This window comes from Symphalangus syndactylus, chromosome 7, assembly GCF_028878055.3.
Source record: "Symphalangus syndactylus isolate Jambi chromosome 7, NHGRI_mSymSyn1-v2.1_pri, whole genome shotgun sequence".
NCBI classification, from domain to species: domain Eukaryota; kingdom Metazoa; phylum Chordata; class Mammalia; order Primates; family Hylobatidae; genus Symphalangus; species Symphalangus syndactylus.
The window spans coordinates 98,770,848-98,791,367 of record NC_072429.2 but is presented as its reverse complement, the minus strand read 5'-3'; the positions used below and the strand labels follow the sequence as shown (position 1 = coordinate 98,791,367).

The 20,520-nt window shown below is 38.1% G+C and overlaps 1 protein-coding gene across 2 annotated transcripts in view; it reads left to right on the top strand.

The window, feature by feature from the left end:
- RGS22 (regulator of G protein signaling 22) overlaps positions 1 to 20,520 on the top strand; it is a 154,420-nt gene that overhangs the window by 37,009 nt on the left and 96,891 nt on the right. For both annotated transcript variants that reach the window (XM_055286886.2, XM_055286885.2), the window contains exons 7-10: positions 4,788 to 4,917; positions 7,050 to 7,671; positions 9,147 to 9,308; positions 18,839 to 19,013. In XM_055286886.2, the coding sequence (XP_055142861.1) occupies positions 4,788 to 4,917; positions 7,050 to 7,671; positions 9,147 to 9,308; positions 18,839 to 19,013 (1,089 nt within the window). The remainder of the gene's footprint in view (positions 1 to 4,787; positions 4,918 to 7,049; positions 7,672 to 9,146; positions 9,309 to 18,838; positions 19,014 to 20,520) is intronic.

Here is a 20,520-nt window from a genome sequence, read left to right as displayed (position 1 = left end):
TGGGATTATAGGTGTAAGCTATCACGCCTGGCCAGAACTTCTCATTTTAAGGCATTTGTATTACCTGAACAGAAAAAATGATTTCAAATACATGTAAAGCAGATTTAGCAATACTTCTTATAGATTTATGCTAACTAATTTGCTCTGCTCTCTTTTTTTTTTTTGGTATTCACCTCTGCCTCCCAAAGTGCTGGGATTACAGGTGTAAGCTACCACGCCTGGCTGGAACTTCTCATTTTAAGGCATTTGTATTACCTGAACAGAAAAAATGATTTCAAATACATGTAAAGCAGATTTAGCAATAATTCTTATAGATTTATGCTAACTAATTTGCTCTGCTCTCTTTTTTTTGGTATAACTACATATAATTTAATAACACATTATACACCATTAAATGCTAAAACAATACAAAAAACCCACAATTATAAATTTCAACAAGAAATAACATAGCTATAATGACATATACCCAAAACAAACCCAGGAAAACAGTGTTCCTTAATTTGGTCAGAAATCTCTATGAAGCTGAAATTAACTGTCTGAGAAAAAACTGAAAGTAGGGTTCTTGATAGTAAAGACAATACATTTCAGTCTTGACCCTTCATATTGGTCACACCATTGTCCCTTGATCTCAAATAGTTTTTTGAAATTAGGCTTTTTTGTTATATTTTTCATACTCAAATATCTGAAACATCTTATTAAAATTTCTTATTTTTTTCTATTTAACACTTTCTCAATATGTCTAAAAGAGTGAGAGCAAAGGATTGATAAAAATTTTACATTCACAATGCAATTTTAAAAATCTTATGTTCTCATTTGTTTTAAATTCTCAACTTGGCAGTCTCCACATTGTTATCCTGCTATTTTCCCCTGGAAACCTAAAAAGAAACCCGAGATATTAAAATTGTAAATAAATCTCTTATTTAGAGAATTTCTTGAATGTTTTTCACTTAGATTCGTTGTTTTTCTTAGTTGACTCTCCTAGATTTTTTTTTTTTTTTTTTTTTTTTTTTTTTTGAGACAGAGTCTCGCTCTGTCACCCAGGCTGGAGTGCAGTGGCATGATCTCTGCTCACTGCAACCTCCGCCTCCAGGGTTCAAGCAATTCTCCTGCCTCAGCCTTCCGAGTAGCTGGGATTACAGGTGCGTGCCACCACGCCTGGCTAATTTTTGTATTTTTAGTAGGGATGGGGTTTCACCATGTTGGTCAGGCTGGTCGATCACGAGGTCAGGTGCTCTGCTCTCTTTAATTTGAAATGTAGTTAGAAATATTATCCTCATGTGTCTGAAGAGACAAAGGCAAGGTTGAAGAACATGCTGTGTCACCTGGAAAGCAAGAGTAACTTGAATTATATCCATGGTTTCATTGTTCATTCCAAAATTGCTATAATTTGGATTCATTACTTTTACACAAAAAGATAAATTGAGTCTTTTCCTTCCTGTTCTCTAGGTTATTCCTTAGTAGTAAAATGCGTTATTGTTTAGTTGTTATCAAATAAATTTGTCCTCCATGATTAGAGAAATGTGAGGTTGTATGAGAGCATTTGAATAGATTTAACCTAGAATCAAATGTCCTTTTGGAGAGTCATAATGTAGTGAGAACTGTTGTTTGATCTTTGGCCTCTAATTATTAGATCTTATCTCTGGAGCTATACTTCTAATACACAATTCTACACAAAATCAGGAATGACAATCATGTAGCCCTTGTGCTGCTACTCCCTATGACAGACATTGTTAATCAATTGTGGAAATTTTTTCTGCTGAGCTAGGATTTGGCTCCAGATTCTTCACAACACAGCATTCTGGATAGGCACTTCCAATTTTTTTTTTTTTTTTTAAACTGTAAGGCTTACTTGCAAATAAGGCACTTTCAATTGATCAAAATTATCATTCAAGAGGAAGCCTCTTTGCTTTCTGTGTTGGATTAGATAGGCTAAGGTTACTTGAACTTCTTCTTTTCATGTGCATCTGCTATTAATTTTGTAGTTCAGCATTTTGATCAGCAATATTTGTCAAAAATGTTTACAGTTATGCCAGTTCCATTATTTCCACTGAATAATGTTTAGTGGTGTATTTAAGGCACATTTTTCTTCTCTCATACTGATTTTAAGTATTTTTTTCTTTTTTCTTTTTTTTTTTTTTTTTGAGACAGGGTCTCACTTTGTCACCCATGCTGGAGTGCAGTGGTACAATCTCAGCTCACTGCAGCCTTGACCTCCCAAGGTTCAAGGGATCCTCCTGCCTCCGCCCCCCAAGTAGCTGGGACTACAGGCATATGCCACCATGCCCTGCTAATTTTTGTATATTTTTTGTAGAGACGGGGTTTTGCCATGTTGCCCAAGCTGGTCTTGAACTGCTAAGCTCCAGCAATTCACTCACCTCAGCCTACCAAAGAGTTGGTATTACAGGCGTGAGCCACTATGCCTGGCCATATTTTTCCCTTAATTTATATACTATAGAAATGTTGGAAATGTCCTAAAAAATGTGTACTCGTAGTTGAGGTCGATAAACATGTAAAGGGAAGTATCAATCTAGGGGAATAAGTTCTGATTTGCTATATGTGAATTTAATTAAATATAAGGGAGTTAAAATCCAAACTAGTTTACTTTTGCTATTTTCTGAGATGAAAAAATTCATTTGTATTCACTTGAGTAATACTTTAACACTATATATATATATATATATATACACAAAATGTTTTTTTTGAGACAGGGTCTCACTGTGTTGCCCAGGCTGGAGTGCAATGATGCAATCATGGCTCATTGCAGCTTCAACCTCCCTGGCTCAAGCAATTCTCCTGCCTCAGCCTCCCAGCTGGGACTATAAGAGTGCATCAGCATTCCTGGCTAATTTTTTAAAAATTATCTGTAGAGATGGGGTCTATGTTGCCCAGACTGGTCTTGAACTCCTGGGTTCAAGCAATCCTCCAACCTCAGCCTTCCAAAATGCTAGGATTATAGGCATGAGCCACCACACATAGCCACTTTAACTATATGTTTCCATTTTTCAATAGCTTTTGAATTTTGCAGATTCAAAGTTCTTGGACCCTTATATTATTTATGTCATGACTATACATAGGGATTAATCTTCATGATAATTGGTAATATTTCTTTGAGCCTTAAGTCATACCGTCTAAAAAACAATTGACACATCTCTTAAAAATATAGGCCGGGCGCGGTGGCTCACGCCTGTAATCCCAGCACTTTGGGAGGCTGAGGCGGGCAGATCATGAGGTCAGGAGTTGCAGACCAGCCTGACCAACATGGTGAAACCCCATCTCTACTAAAAATACAAAAATTAGCCGGGCATGGTGGTGGACGCCTATAATCCCAGCTACTCGGGAGGCTGAGGCAGGAGAATTGCTTGAACCTGGGAGGCAGAGGTTGCAGTGAGCCAAGACTGCACCATTGAACTCCAGCCTGGGTGACAGAGTGAGACTCTGTCTCCAAAAAAAAAAAAAAAAATGTATAAAGTGGAATAATTATGTTAAAGATGTTAAAGTCTGACTGATGACTTCTTTCTCTCCTGTGTCCTACTCCCTCATTCTTTTTTTGCAGTTGAAACAGCAAGGACCTTGTATGTTGGTCTCTCTGAACTCCTTGAATGTTTCTTAATTATTTTGGCCTCCTGCTTAGGCTATTGCTTAGAATAAAGTAGTCACTCGATAATTATATGTTAGATGAACGTATAATTAATAATAAATAACTTGATTTTAAAGGAAAAGGGGAACAAAAGTGAATTAGTCTTTGAAAGATTTTATGCACCCAGGAAACCTTACCTCTAAGAGGGATGGTGACTACATAGGTGCCACCTCTCATTTCTCTGTCTTGCTTTGGTCTTCGTATGTGGCTTGACTTGCCATGTTAATTCTGCATAATAGATAGGGAGTAATTTTTCTTCCATTTGAGGTACCTATTCTCCAAGTGTTTCTTAGACTAAGTGCTGACCAACCAGCTGACTGGGTTGGATAAATGAGAAATGAGAGGAATGCTGGAAACTCTCTTCTCTGCTCTTGTTGAACAACTTGGATTCTCTAGTAAAAATAAAAGAGGACGTTACAGAAAGAGGCAGGCAGAGGAATCTTCCCAAGAAGGCTAGGATAGGAGCTTCTTAGGGCTGGGGTTCTAGAAGCTAAGGATCAACTTCAGAATTGAATTGGCTAGTTCAGGGGTACACAGAGGAAAGGAAAAATGGAACGCTGCATTCAGGGGCAGATGGAGTCAGCAATCAGTCTGCAAGAAGCATTCAATCTAAGCTAAGTTGTGAAAACTGAGTCTAATGCAAAGGGGCAGCTGAGTTTGGAGAGGTTCCAGTGGCACTAAGAATAGTGTCTCTATCATACTGGGGGAGCAGTTGTTAAAAACACTGAGCCAGGTGAGACAGAATGGGGGACGTGAAGTAATTGGGAAAGTTGTAAAAGGGAGCAGCTGGCAAAAGGATTGATGGGCCTGGTGACTGCCCATCACCAGGATTGTAGTGAATCCAGGAAGTAGGGTTTCATGCCTTTGGTCAACAATAGCCTGAGAGTGAGAGTGGAGAATTTATAGGTATTGGACACATACTTTCCTTTGGTTATCAAATATGAAAAAAAAAAATCTGGATTGAAATTTCCTTCAGTGTCCTCTTAGCTAATGAATTTTTTGAGTAGAATTTTATTTTCCTTCATGAGATAATTTTCACTTTACATATTGTACTGTGCAAGTTGAATATTATTATAATGATTTTTCCAGTTTTGTGATCAGAGTAATACTGCTAATAATATGTTAAACTAATATGCTCCCATCTTCCTAGGCTTCCTATACTCAAACAAAAGATTGGTTTGCATTAGCAAAACAAAGTCAGCAAACAGTATCAACCTTTTCGTTACCCTGTTGTGTACCCTACAACAAACTTAAATCACCAGCTATTTCATCTGTTTCTGGTAAGCAGAAAAGGACAAGAATGACTTCAGAACTTCTCTTTAAGTTTTTGTTTGTTTGTTCTAATTTTACAGTACAGTACTTAGTGGTTGGGGAGGAAAAATTATCCACATACCCTTTGCCTCACTCGACTTCCTATGTTTTTTGAGAGACAACTTTGTATAGTGAAAAGGAGATGGGTTTAGAATGCAACTCTGATATTTATTAGCTGTGTGATGTTTGAGGAGTTTTTCCACTTCTGGGAGCCTTGCCTTTTCTCATCTGTAAGATTAGAATAATGATATATACTAAATGGATAGAAAATGCCTGGCCTGGTGCTTGTTACCTAATATGCAGTTAATCAATGTCATTATTTCTTATCACAGTTTACAAATTCTTGTTAAGTCTTTGCAATAAAGTGGGTACAATATTTTTCCCTTCCTAAAAAAAAAAGTTATTGATGGAAATTGAGTTTCCCTTCTGTTTTTAAGTTCAGACTATTTTTGACCTTAAAAAGCAGATAAATTTCTACTGTGGGGAGCTTTGTGGATATACTGACTTTTCATAAAAATAAAAGGAATCTTCCAGAAATGGGAGTCATTAACAGTGATATTGTTAGAGAAAAAAACTTAGGTGTGAGGACTCACGAGAAGAACTCAGGAATTCACTTACAGCTCTTAACTAATCTCTTTAAGAAGTATAAGCAACCTCTGGGGAAGTTAAATCTGGATTCCCTAGAATTGAACCTGAGTCTAGGTAAAGAAGAAAATAATCTCCCCAATTGAAAATAGCTGGATTCATAGGCTTCTTGTTGTTTTCTCAAAATATTGAAGTATATAATTGGAGATAAAAATAGTATACAGGAAGAGAAGGATGGCAGGAGATGGTGAGCTGGAATGCCTGCCTCGCTGTCTGCGACATCCTCCCTTCAGTTCCATGGGATTGAGTGTACGTCCAGCATCCTCTCACAGATTTACAAAGCCTAATCTCTCAATATTGGGGAATTTACTTGTAATAAAAATTGTAATGAAATGTTTCCAGTTCATTGAGATTTGAACTCTGGTAATTGAGAAAATGGTCATTAAGAATGGGGCATGGATGACAACAGTTAGCTGATCTGTGGCAATTCAAGGGGCAGATTTACTATGTGAGATAAAGCACTAACGTCAGACATGTCACTGATTTTTGAAAGAGAAAATAGGAGCTGAATACTATATCTTTAGAAAAATCATACAAATAATCCCTTTGTAAACCTTCATAAGTATCTCATGCCATTTTGTAAGTTTAATGATAGATTGTAAGTTTGATAGTAATTGAATCTTTTAATGAAATGGTGAATTTTAAAACTTGCTATTATTGTCTCCAGTTCTGGTCTGTTCATACATGGTCTCAATCTATGGTAGTGAATTTTCTTTTATCATACAACATGAAGTATCAAAGCACATATAATCATTTAGTATACATATTCTAATTCCTTAATAGATTTGGCCCTTATATATTGATATTATATATCAGTCTGGAATATTACATTTTAAAAGTACATAATGTATTTTTGAATATCTTCTGTGTGTTAGGGATGTCAAATATTTAGTCCATCTGCCACCATTCTTTTCTTCCAAATCCTGGGAAGACAAGGTTAATTCCCATTGGCAGTTTTATTTCTACTGGTTCCAAATGTAGCCTCAGAATCCTTCTTTTTTTTCTTTTTTGTTTCTTTTCTTTTCTTTTCTTTTTTTGAGACAGAGTCTTGCTCTGTCGCCCAGGCTGGAGTGTGGTGGTGTGCTCCCAGCTCACTGCAACCTCTATCTCCTAGGTTCAAGCAATTCTCGTGCCTCAGCCTCCTGAGTAGCTGGGATTATTGCGCCACCACGCCTGGCTAATTTTTGTATTTTTAGTAGAGACGGGGTTTCACCATGTTGGCCAGGCTGGTCTGGAACTCCTGACCTCAAGTGATCCGCCCACCACAGCCTCCCAAAGTGCTGGGATGACAGGCATGAGCCACCGTGACTGGCCCAGAATCCTTCTTAAGACACTGGTCCATGCATTCACTACCTATGATAAACCCATTTGCCATTCTGGCTCTATAGCATCTATTTAATAATAAGAAAGATTTGTATTCATATCTAATCTAATAGCCTTTTATGACTTAATATAGAGAATTTTATCTTTGATGATGGAGTTCACCCTAGGACAAAAAAGGACCCATCTAAAACCAACAAACTGATTTCTGAATTTGAAGAAGAAGAAGGAGAAGAGGTGTCTGTATTTCTACAAGACACTCCTTCTCAATCTCTTCTGAGGGTATACCGTGAAAAGAAACAGGATGTTGATGAAAGCCTGACAATGCATTTCTCAACATGTGAAGAATTTTTAAGCTCCTATATATACTTTATTTTGAGAAGAGCAATTCAGCAAATTGTTGGAAAGCCAGCTGGAGAAACCCCAGACTATATAAACTTCAACAATATAACAAAAGTGTCATTTGATGATTGTTTTGAGTCTATTTGTGGCAAGAATTTTTTAAGTGAATTAGTTCAAACTGCAAAGGAGAGGTCAGAAGAGATAGAACAAACAAGTTTAAGTTCAAAGACTGAGAGCGCTGGACCGGAGAGCAAGGCGGACTGGTGTATTTCTCATAGGACTTATGACATTGGCAATAGAAAGGAGTTTGAAAGATTTAAGAAATTTATAAAAGGTACATTGGGAGAGAGATACTGGTGGCTATGGATGGATATTGAGAGGTTAAAAGTTCTTAAGGACCCTGGAAGACATCAAAGGTAATTCTATCTTTTTATTTTTCAATAGTTTTAAAACAATTATGAATATTAATTTGGGCTATTTAGCACAGGGAGAAAGCCCGAAGTAAATTTTAAAAAATGTAATTTTTTACTCTTGGAGGAATGAATGATAATAAAACTTATTTTATTATAATAGTAAATATTGATCACACTAGTTTTCTGATTTCATAGTTTTCAGATACTAATGATAACAGTTATTTGGGTTTGCGTAGTTTCTGCCCATACATTCTAGAACTACTTTCAAATTAATTATTCTATTTTCATCTTTATAACATTAAAATGATGTATAACTTTTATGGAATAAAATAAGTTATCAGTTATATAACCACACTAGCATAAAATAGACATCTACTCTCCCTAGCAGCCTGCTTGGTTAACAAATTCCATAATCTTTGGTTAGATGCCAGGTAGCTGGGTATCTGGATGAGTCTGTCCACTAGAGAACTTCTTGGAGGTCTGATGGGGCTCAGGTCTTTGTTTGGTCAGCTCTGTATGTTTTAGATTACTGTAAGTTGAAGAACCTTAAGAGAACCCTGTTTTAGGAAAGTCTTTAACTTGTCTTTATTCTCCTGATCTGCTCTGAAGCAGATCAACTATAGTAGATTGCAATTTCCTTAAAGGGTTTGACTGAGTATATACTAGTCACTGGGTAATTCCACTTATTTTAATGACATTCAGATCACAAAGCTCATTGTTGTATATAGTTATAAGAGCAGAGGTCACTAAATGGTTGATTATGAAGCATGACCTGATTGATCATTACCACTTCTGAAGACATGTCAGGGTAGTTATATGCAAGTAGTCTACATAGGTTTTTGAGGATCAACACTGTAGTTCCCAATGTTCCTGTAACAAATTACCACAAACTTAGTGGCTTAAAGCAACAGAATTTTATTTATTCTCAGACAGTTCTGGAAGTCAGAAGATTCTAGGGGTAGACAAATTCCTTATTTTTTCCATCTAATGAAGGCCTTGGTTCATGGGCTCTTTCTCCATCTTCAAAGCTAGTAGCACAGCATCTTCTCTCTGACTTCTGCCCTATCCTCACATCTTTTCTCTATGATGCTGACCTTCTTGTCTCTCTCTTGGAAGGATCCTTGTGATTACAGTGGGACCATCTAGATAATACAGGAGATCTCTTTAAAGTCTTTAACTTAAGCACATCTGCAGAGTTCCCTTTGACATGTAAGGTAACTTAGTCACAAGTTCTAGAAATTAGAACATAGACATCTTTGAAAGGTCATTTATTCAGCTTGTCACAAATACCCTTCCCATTTCCATAACTGTGAGAAATATCTTCACCTCCACAAAAATTTTTGTTACCTCTGACACTCAGTGTTGGTTTTGAGATAGTTCATTACTTGTCTGAAACATTTCAGAAGTGGAAACATTTTGGTAGTTGAATATTCTACCAATATGGGTGTGTGTATATGTGGAAATGTGTTTTCTTTCAGACATCTTGAGAAGATGAAAAAATGCTATCTAGTGAGCAATGGAGATTACTACCTTTCTGCAGAAATCTTATCAAAATTTAAACTGTTAGATGGATCACAGTGGAATGAAGAGCATTTAAGAAGTATTCAGTCTGAAGTTTTAAAACCTTTACTTCTGTATTGGTAAGAAAACATGAATCAGTTACTTACTTTCACTTCTCTTAGGCCAGTTATGAGTTATACTTTTTTTTGTCTTATGGATATATAACTTATGGAAACCTAAAATGACAAGACTGTTATACCTTTGGCCTTCTTTAAGGTACTTGTCCTTTAGATAATTTGGATGTTTGGGTGACTTTAAATCCACAATAAGGCAGGACAGTATTTAAATTGCCTTTTAACTTTGGTGAGCATATTCTTTTTTTTTTTTCCAGCAGAATTTACGTTTTATTTATTTATTTACTTTTAACTTCTATTTTAAGTACAGGGGTACATGTGCAGGTTTGTTACATAGGTAAACTTGTGTCATTAGGGGTTTGTTGTATGGATTACTTCATCACCCAGGTGTTAAGCCTTATATCCATTAGTTATTTTTCCTGATCCTCTCCTTCCTTTCTATACTCCACCCTCTGATAGGCCCCAGTGTATGTTGTTCCCCTCTGTGTATCTATGTGTTCTCATCATTTAGCTCCCACTTATAAGTGAGAACATGATGTATTTGGTTATCTGTTCCTATGTTAGTTTGCTGAGGATAATGGCCTCCAGTTCCATCCATATCCTTGCAAAGGACACGAACTTGTTCTTTTTTATGGCTGCATAGTATTCCATGGTATATATTTACCACATTTTCTTTATCCAGTCTATCATTGATGGGCATTTAGGTTGATTCCTTATCTTTGCTATTGTGAATAGTGCTGCAATGAACATACACATGCATGTGTCTTTATAAGAGCACAATTTATATTCCTTTGGGTATATACCCAGTAATAGGATTGCTGTATCAAATGGCATTTCTGTTGTTAGGGCTTTGAGGAATTGCCACACTATCTCCTACAGTGGTTGAACTAATTTACACTCCCACCAACAGTGTATAAGCCTTCCTTTTTCTCCACAACCTCACCAGCATCTGTTATTTTTTGACTTTTTACTAATAGCCATTCTGACTGGCTTGAGATGGTATCTCAGTGTGGTTTTGATTTGCATTTCTCTAATGATCATGATGTTGAGCTTCTTTTCATATGACTGTTGGCCACGTGCATGTCTTCTTTTGAAAGTGTTCATGTCCTTTACCTACTTTTTAATGTTTTTTTTTCTTGTAAATTTGTTTAAGTTCCTTATAAATGCTGGATATTAGATGCATCGTTTGATGCATAGTTTGCAAAAATTTTCTCCCATTCCATAGGTTGTCTGTTCACTCTGTTGATATTTTCCTTTGCTGTGCAGAAGCTCTTTAGTTTAGACAGATCCAATTTGTCAGTTTTTGCTTTTGTTGCAATTGCTTTTGGCATCTTTGTCATGAAATCTTTGCCTGTGCCTATGTCCTGAATGGTATTGCCTAGGTTGTCTTCCATGGTTTTTATAGCTTTTAAGTTTTACGTTTAAGTCTTTTTAATCCATCTAGAGTTAATTTTTGTGTATGGTATAAGGAAGGGGTCCAGTTTCAGTCTTCTGCATATGGCCAACCAGTTATCCTAGCTCCATTTATTGAATAGGGAATTCTTTCCCCATTGCTTGTTTTTGTTGGGTTTTTCAAAGATCAGATAGTTGTAGGTGTGTGGTCTTATTTCTGCATTCTCTATTGTTCTATTGGTCTGTGTGTCTGTTATTGTACCAGTACCATGCTGTTGTGGTTACCATAGACCTGTAGTATAGTTTGAAGTCGGGTAGTGTGATGGCTCCAGCTTTGCTCTTTTTGCTTAGGATTGCCTTGGCTATTTAGGCTCTTTTTGGTTCCATATGAATTTTAAAATAGTTTTTTCTAGTTCTGTGAAGAATCTCAATGGTAGTCTAATAGGAATAGCATTGAATCTATAAATTGCTTGGGGCAGTATAGCCATTTTAATTATATTGATTCTCCTTATCCATGAGTATGGAATGTTTTTCCATTTCTTTGTGTCACCTCTGATTTCTTGGAGCAATGCTTTGTAGTTCTCCTTGTAGAAAATTTTCACCTCCCTACTTAGTTATATTCCTAAGTATTCCTAGCTATATTGCTAGCTATATTCCTAGGTATGCTTTTTGTGGCAGTTGTGAATAGGGGTATGTTCCTGATTTGGCTGTCAGCTTGGAGCATATTCTTCTATATGTGACATTTTTATGATCGGTATTTCATAAAGTTGGGGTGTGTGTGTGTGTGTATATATATATATACACGTAGCTAAAGTTGCAGATTTATCATCTTAATAAACTTTTTTTGAGTATTACTATAGGCTAAGTGCTATGCTGAGAATACAAGGGTGAAACATGATCAAATCCTTGTGGTCACAGTATGATGGGAAGAACATACATGTGACATTAGTATAATAAAAGAAAGTATGGTAAATGCACAGAATATAGAAAGGAGGTAATATTTTACCTGGGAACTTGAGGGACTTGAAGCAAGGGAAAGAGAATGGGCATAGTAGAAAAAAATATATACCATTTGAAGATCAGTGAATTGTTCCATGTGAGTGTAATCAATCTGATTGTGTCACTTATCTGCACTAGACTTTTTATTTTAAGGTAACTGTAGACTTATAGTCAAAGAAGGCTAAGCATGATGTCTCATGCCTGTAATCTCAGCACTTTGGGAGACTGAGGCAGGAGGATTGCTTGAGGTGAGGAATTTGAGACCAGCCTGGGCAACCCAGTAAGACTCCATCTCTATTTTATTAAAACCATTTTTTTAAATAAAGAAAAATAAAAAAAGAAATAATACAGAGATATACTGTGTATCTTTCATATATTTTCCCCCAATGGTAACATCTTGCATAACTATAGTACAATATCACAGTGAGGACATTGACTTTGATATAATTTCTTTGTTATTTTTCTCTCTGGAAGATCTCTCCAATGCTGAAAGTCGAGGGTTGGTGTCCCCAGCTATTACTGCATTGTGGCCTATCTCTCTTTGTGGTTCTAATAATATTTCCTTTATATATCAGAGTGCTCCAGTGTTGGGTACATATATATTTAAAATTGTTATATCCTCTTACTGAATTGACCCCTTTATCATTATATAGTGACCTTCTTTGTCTCTTCTTACAGTTTTTGTCTTGAAATCTGTTTTGTCTGATAGAATATAGCTACTCCTGCTTTTTTTTTTGTTTCCATTGACATGGAACATGTTTTTCCATCCCTTTATTTTTAGTTTGTATGTGTCTTTGTAGGTGAAGTGTGTTTCTTGAAGGCACCATATCAGTGGGCCTTGTGTTTTCATCCATTCAGCCACTGTGTTTTTTGATTGGAGAGTTTAGCCCATTTACATCAATGTCATTATTGATAAGTAAGGACTTCTGCCATTTTGTTGTTTTCTGGTTGTTTTATGGTATTCTTTCTTTCCTTCTTTCCTTCCTGTCTCCCTTTAGTGAATGCGATTTTCTCTGTTGATATAATTTAGTTTCTTGCTTTTTGTTTCTTGTGTATCCATTGTATGCTTTTTGGTTTGAGGTTACCATGAGGCTGGCAAATACTATCTTATAACCCATTATTTTAACCTGATAAGAACTTAACACTGCATAAACACACAAGCAAAAAGAAAACTAATAAAAAATCTATTCTTTAACTTTGTCCCCCCCACTTTTAAATGTTTTGTTGTTTCTGTTTATATCTTACTGTACTGTCTTTGTCTTGAAAAGGTGTTGTAGTTATTAATTTTGATTGGTTCATTGTTTAGTCTTTCTACTTGAGATAAAAGTAGTTTACACATCACTATTACAGTGTTATAATAGTCTATGTTTTTCTGTTTACTTGCTATTTATTACCTGTGTGTTTTATACCTTCAGGTGATTACTTATTGCTCATTAACATTCTTTGCTTTCTGATTGAAATACTCCCTTTAGCATTTCTTGTAGGACAGGTCTTGTGTTGATGAAATCCCTCAGCTTTTGTTTGTCTGGGAAAGTCTTTATTTCTCCTTCATATTTGAAGGATATTTTTGTTGGATATACTATGCTAGGGTAAAAGTTTTTTCCGTCAGCACTTTAAATATTAGCTTGGTGCAAAAGTTATTGCAGTTTTTGCCATTACTTTTAATAAGTCATGCCACCACTCTCTCCTGGCCTATAATGTTTCTGTTGAAAAGTCAGCTTCTGGATATATTAGAGGTCCCGGTATATTGTTTATTTTTCTTGCTGCTTTTGGGTTCCTTTCTTCATCTTTGACCTTTGAGAGTTTGAGTATTAAATGCCTTGCCGTAGTCTTCTTTGGATTAAATCTGCTTGGTGTTCTATAACCTTCTTTTATTTGGATATTGATATCTTTCTCTAGGTTTGAGAAGTTCTCTGTTACTATCCCTTTGAATAAACTTTCTACCCCTATCTCTTTTCTACCTCCTCTTTAAGGCCAATAACTCTTAGATTTGCCCTTTTGAGGCTGTTTAGACATGCTTTATTGTTGGTTTTTTTTTGTCTCCTCTGAGTGTGTATTTTCAAATAGCCTGTCTTCAAGCTCACTGATGCTTTCTTCTTCTTGATCAATTATGCTGTTAAGACTTTGATGCATTCTTCAAAATGCAAATTGCATTTTTCAGCTCCAGAATTGCTGCTTGATTCTGTTTAACAATTTTAATATCTTTGTTAAATTTATCTGATAGAATCTTGAATTTCTTCTCTGTGTTATCTTGAATTTCTTTGAGTTTTCTTTTCACAGCTATTTTGAATTCTCTGTCTGAAAGGTCACATATCTCTGTTTCTCCAGAATTGGTCCCTGTTGCCTTATTTCATTCATTTGGTGAGGTTGTTTTTTCCTGGATCATGTTGAGCTAGTAGATGTTCTTCAGTGTCTGGGCATTGAAGAATTAGTCCATTCTCATGCTACTAATAAAGACATGCCTGAGACTGAGTAATATATAAAGGAAAGAGGTTTATTGGACTCACAGATCCATGTGACTGGGGAAGGCTCACAATCATGGCAGAAGACAAAGGAAGAGCAAAGGGATGTCTTACATGGCAGCAGGCAAGAGAGCTTGTGCAGGGGAACTCCCATTTATAAAAATCAGATCTCATGAGTCTTATTCACTACCACAAGACCAGCATGGGAAAGACCCATCTGCACAATTCCATTACCTCCCACCGGGTTCTTCCCATGACCCATGGGAATTATTACAATTCAAGGTGAGATTTGGGTGGGGACACAAAGCCAAATCATATCATTCCTCCCCTGGCCCCTCCCAGAAATCTAATGTTCCTTTCACATTTCAAAACACCATCATGCCTTCCCAACAGTCCCCAAAGTCTTAACTCATTTTGGCATTAACTCAAAAGTCCATAGTCCAAAGTCTCATTTGAGACAAGGCAAGTCCCTTCTGCCTATGAGCCTGTAAAATCAAAAGCAAGTCAGTTACTTCCTAGATACAGTGGGGGTACAGGAATGGGGTAAATATGCCTATTCTAAATGGGAAAAATAGGCCAAAATGAAAGGGCTACAGGCCCCACGCAAGTCCAAAATCCAGCAGGACAGCCAAATCTTAAAGCTCTGAAATGATCTCCTTTGATTCTATGTCTCACTTCCTGGTCATGCTGATCTGAGAGGTGGGTTTGCGTGGTCTTGGGCAGCTCTGCCCCTGTGGCTTTGCAGTGTATGGCTTCCCTCCCGACTGCCTTCATGGGCTGGCATTGAGTGTCTGTGTCTTTTCCAGGCATACGGTGCAAACTGTTGGTGGATCTACCATTCCGGGGTCTGGAGGATGGTGGCCCTCTTCTCACAGCTCCACTAGGCAGTGCCCCAGTGGGGACTCTGTGTGGGGGCTCCAACACCACATTTCCCTTCCTCACTGCTCTAGCAGAGGTTCTCCATGAGTGCCCCACCCCTGCAGCAAACTTCTATCTGGACATCCAGGCATTTCCATACATACTCTGAAATCTAGGCAGAGTTTCCCAAACCTCAATTCTTGACCTCTGTGCACCTGCAGGCTCAACACCATGTGGAAGCTGCCAAGGCTTCAGAGGGACTTGCACCAGCAGCAGGGGGGCTCTGGGCCCCAGCCCACAAAAACATTTTTTTTTCCCCTAGGCCTCTAGGCCTATGATGGGAGGGGCTGCTGTGAAGTTCTCTGACATGCCCTGGAGACATTTTCTCCATTGTCTTGGCGATTAACATTTGGCTCATCATTACTTATGCAAATTTCTGCAGCCAGCTTGAATTTCTCCCCAGAAAATGGGTTTTCTATCGCATCGTCAGGCTGCAAATTTTCCAAACTTTTATGCTCTGCTTCCCCTTGAACACTTCACTGCTTAGAAATTTTTTCCCCTGGATACCCTAAATCATCTCTCTCAAGTTCAAAGTTCCACAGATCTCTGAGGCAGGGGCAAAATGCCACCAGTCTCTTTGCTAAAACATAGCAAGAGTCACCTTTGCTCCATTTCCCAACAAATTCCTCATCTCCGTCTGAGACCACCTCAACCTGGACTTTATTGTCCACACTATCACCATTTTGGTCAATGCCATTCAACAAGTCTCTAGGAAGTTCCAAACTTTGCCACATCTTCCTGTCTTCTTCTGAGCCCTCCAAACTGTTCCAACCTCTGACTGTTACCCGGTTCCAAAGTTGCTTCCACATTTTCAGTATCTTTACAGCAGCACCCCACTCTACTGGTACCAATTTACTGTATTAGTTCATTCTCATGCTGCTAATAAAGACCTACCCAAGACTGAGTAATATATAAAGCAAAGAGGTTTAATGAACTCACAGTTCCACATGGCTGGAGAGGCCTCACAATCATGGTAGAAAACAAAGGAAGAGCAAAGGGATATCTTACATGGCAGCAGGCAAAAGAATTTGTGCAGGGGAACTGTAAGACTTATTCACTACCAGGAGAACAGCATCGGAAAGACCTGCCCCCATGATTCAGTTACCTCCCATTGGATCCCTCCCATGACATGTGGGAATTATAATTCAAGGTGAGATTTGGGTGGGGACACAGAGCCAAACCGTATCAGGTAGATATTGTAGTCTTCACTACCTGGGCTTTTTTGTACCCATCCTTCTTGGGAAGGCTTTCCAGATATTTGAAAGGACTTGGGTATTGTGATATAAGCTGTATCTGCTTTAGGGGGCACTCTAAGGCTAGTAATGCTGTTGTTCTTGCAAACTCATAGAGGTACCTCCTGGATGGTCTCAGACAATATCTGGGAGAATCTTCTGGACCCCAAGTGGAGACTCTTGTTCTCTTCCCTTACTTTCTCCCAAATAGAGTCTCTCTGTTCTGAGCCACCTAAAGCTGGGAGTGGAGTGCAGCTACCACCACTATGACTGTGCTGGGTCAGATCTGAAGCTAGCATAGCACTGGGTCTTGCCCAAGCCCTGCTGTAACCACTCCCTGGCTACTGTGTATGTTTGCTCAAAGCCCTGGGCTCTACAATTAGCAGGTGGCAAAGCTAGCCAGGCTTGCGTCCTTCCCTTCAGGGTGGCAAGTTCCCGCAGGCCCTAGATGGGTCCAGAGGTGCCATCCAGGAGTCAAGGACTAGAGTCAAGCACCTTAGAAGTCTACCTGGTGTTCTATTTTACTGTGGCTGAGCTGACACTCAAAGCATAACTTGTAGTGCTTCCCACCATTCCTTCCCCTTTCCAAAGGTGGAGGAGCCTTACCCCACAACCACCATCACCATGTGCCATGAGGAGTTCTGCCGGCCATCCCATGTATGATTTATTTGATAAAAGTCTATAGATATGCCCCCTTACTGGCTGACATGAAAATAAGTAATTTGGAATATTTCCAAGTCTGCAAGTAAAGGTTCTGAAATACAGTATAGAATGACCACAGAGATCTATACCAAATGCTTTCTGATCCTAAACTAATTATGGACTTTGGGTTCTCTTTCACTCCCAATCTGTGTTCATATCAGGAGAGATATCCATCGTCTTCCTATTTTACTTTATTTTAAAAATTTTTTAAATTTTCTTAGAGACAGGTTTCACTTTGTCAGTCAGGCTGGAGTGCAGTGGCATGGTCATGGCTCACTGCAGCCTGGAGCTGCTAAGGTCAAGTGATCCTCTCACCTCAGCTTCCCAAGTAGATAGGACTTACAGGAACATGCCACCATGCTCAGCTAATTTAAAAAATTTTTCTGTAGAGACAAGCTTGGTATGTTGCCCAGGCTGGTCTTGAACTCCTGGCCTCAAGCAATCCTCCCACCATGGCTTCCCAAAATACTGGGATTACAGGTATGAGCCATCATGCATAGTCATTCTTCCTATTATAAAGGGAAGTAATTTTCTACCAGGCCTTGAAATATGGAATAAGAATTAGTCTTTGGGCTGTGGCATTAAGGGGAAGACCTGGTCCAAGAAGCAATTAGCAGCAGGCTCTTACAGCTGGAGTTAACCCTATATCCAATAAAGTGTTAGCCCACATACTGAATACCATGATGTCTATCCAATTAAGCGTGGCCTTAATATTGTGCCAGACATTCTTTACCCTAAGTTTCTGGCAGTAATGTTGGTCTTTGATTTATATAAATTATTGTAAAATTAATTCTTACCTTCAAATTTAAGGCTTGAAAATAAATAGTATGCATTATAACCTACTTTAGTAGCATACTTAAGCATTATAAAAATGTTTATAGGCCGGGCGCAGTGGCTCATGCCTGAAATCCCAGCACTTTGGGAGGCTGAGGAGGGCAGATCACAAGGTCTGGAGATCAAGACCATCCTGGCTAACACGGTGAAACCCTGTCTCTACTAAAAATACAAAAAATTAGCCGGGCATGGTGGCATGCGCCTGTAGTCCCAGCTACTTGGGAGGCCGAGGCAGGAGAATTGCTTGAACCCGGGAGGCAGAGGTTGCAGTGAGCTGAGATCGCACTACTGCATTCCAGCCTGGGTGACAGAGCAAGACTACGTGTCAAAAGAAAAAAAAAAGTTTATATGTTTTAAATGTTAATTTTATTCTAACAATTTTTATTATAAATGCCAAGGTGCTTTAAAATTATCCCAAGTACATTTTATATTTATTTTACTAGAAACTGTAAGTTGTTTTAAAAATTCCTTTATGGACAGACAGATTCCTTCCTTCCCTCCCTCTCTCCCTCTCTCCCTCCCTTCCTTCCTTCCTTCCTTTCTTCCTTTTTTAGATGGAGTTTCGCTCTTGTCGCCCAGGCTGGAGTGCAATGGCACAATCTCGGCTCACTGCAACCTCCGCCTTCTGGGTTCAAGCTAATCTCCTGCCTCACCCCCCTGAGTAGCTGGGGTTACAGGCACCCGTCACCATGCCCAGCTAATTTTTATATTTTTAGTTTTCTTATCAAGCAGCTAATAATTTGAACATAATTTTACTTACGATGTTTTTCCCAATGTATATTGCCTTTTTGTATGAGTGAATGGGATTGCAGGCAGCTGACATATCATAGAAAAATATTTTTTCAAGGCTACGCAGTAGAGAAAGAAGTAAAAGTTATTAGAAAAAAGGTATGGCAAGACTGTTAATTGTGAGCACAGCTATTATGTATTTTGTAGGCTTTTCATTTTTGAGGCTTATTGTTTAGTTTAATCTTACATTTATTTTTCCAATAAACAGGGCACCAAGATTCTGTGTTACCCATTCAGCCTCAACAAAATATGCTAGTGCTGAACTGAAATTCTGGCACCTCCGTCAAGCAAAACCAAGGAAAGATATTGACCCTTTTCCACAAATGGCAACCCTCTTGCCATTAAGACCCAAATCTTGCATTCCACAGATACCTGAGATCCAGGTAGGGTGTACATTCATGCTATGATCTCTACTAAGTTTGTAATAAAATACGTATGCTCGAGTGTTTGTGCACTGATAATTTTCATTATAAGCTTTGTTGTGATTGTTGCTAATGTACAAGCTGCAACACTTAGGAAATAAGAAAACCTACAGTCTGTTCTCTACCAAGCAGCCAAAGTGAGCCTTTAAAAATATATAATCATGGCCGGGCACGGTGGCTCATGCCTGTAATCCCAGCTTTTGGGAGGCCGAGGCAGACGGATCACGAGATCAGGAGATTGAGACCATCCTGGCTAACATGGTGAAACCCCGTCTCTACTAAAAATACAAAAAATTAGCCGGGTGTGGTGGCGAGTGCCTGTAGTCCCAGCTACTCGGGAGGCTGAGGCAGGAGAATAGTGTGAACCCAGGAGGTGGAGCTTACAGTAAGCTGAGATTGCACCACTGCACTCCAGCCTGGGGGACACAGCGAGACTGTGTCTTAAAAAAAAAAAAAAATATATATATATATATATGTATATATATATATATATATATATATATATATATATATATATATATAAAATCATGTCACTCACCTTCTCAAAATTCTCCAGTGGTCTTCTTTTTCACTCAGAATAAAATCCAAAGTCTTTACACAGTTGTATAAGCTCCTGCTAACCCTCTGACTTCATTTCCTACCACTCTAACTTACTCCATTCCAACCACATTGGTCTCCTTGCTCTTCACTGAAGACATCACAGAAAAATCTCCAGGGCTTTGTGCTTGCTGTTTGCCTTGCTTAGAGCACTCTTCCTCCAGATATGCAGATGGCTTTCCCCCTCACTTCCTTTAGGTGTCTGCTCAAGTGCCACTTAATCAGAGAGGCTATTCTTGAGGCTTATTATTTCTATATAAACACACTTACATAGAATAGCACACATGCCCTCCATCACTATCTATACCCTTTGCCCTCCTTTATTTTGCTTTACTATATTTATTACCATGTGATTTATCTATTTATTGTCTTTTACCTCCTACTAGAATGTAAAGAACTTTTCTTTAAGTGCATTTCACCAGTGCCTGGAACAGTGCCTGGCACATAATAGTTGCTGAGTAAGTATAAATTGAATGAATGAGTGAGAAGTAGCAATAGCTGAATTATAAGTTATAAGCATTTTTTCAAATGGGGAAAACAGTACAAAAATATAAAGAGGGAAAGTTCAAAAAGAGAAGAAAAGTTAACTAACTTTATAGAGAAGAAATAAATAACCCTACATTTTGGCATAGATCTGCAGTAACTGTAGATATGACCTGTGTTTCAGAAGTAAAGAGCCTTATTAATCATAGTAGCCCTTGAAGGTGTTGCATGTTAACTGTTATTGGCCATATAGTCACCTACAACCTCTTAGAAAGATTGCTTTATATTCAGGATGTCTTATTTTAAAAGGCAGAAGATATATAATACAGTTTTTAAAGTTTTACTTCCACAAGCAGTGTTTTAGAGCTAGAGGGACCTTAACCCTGTC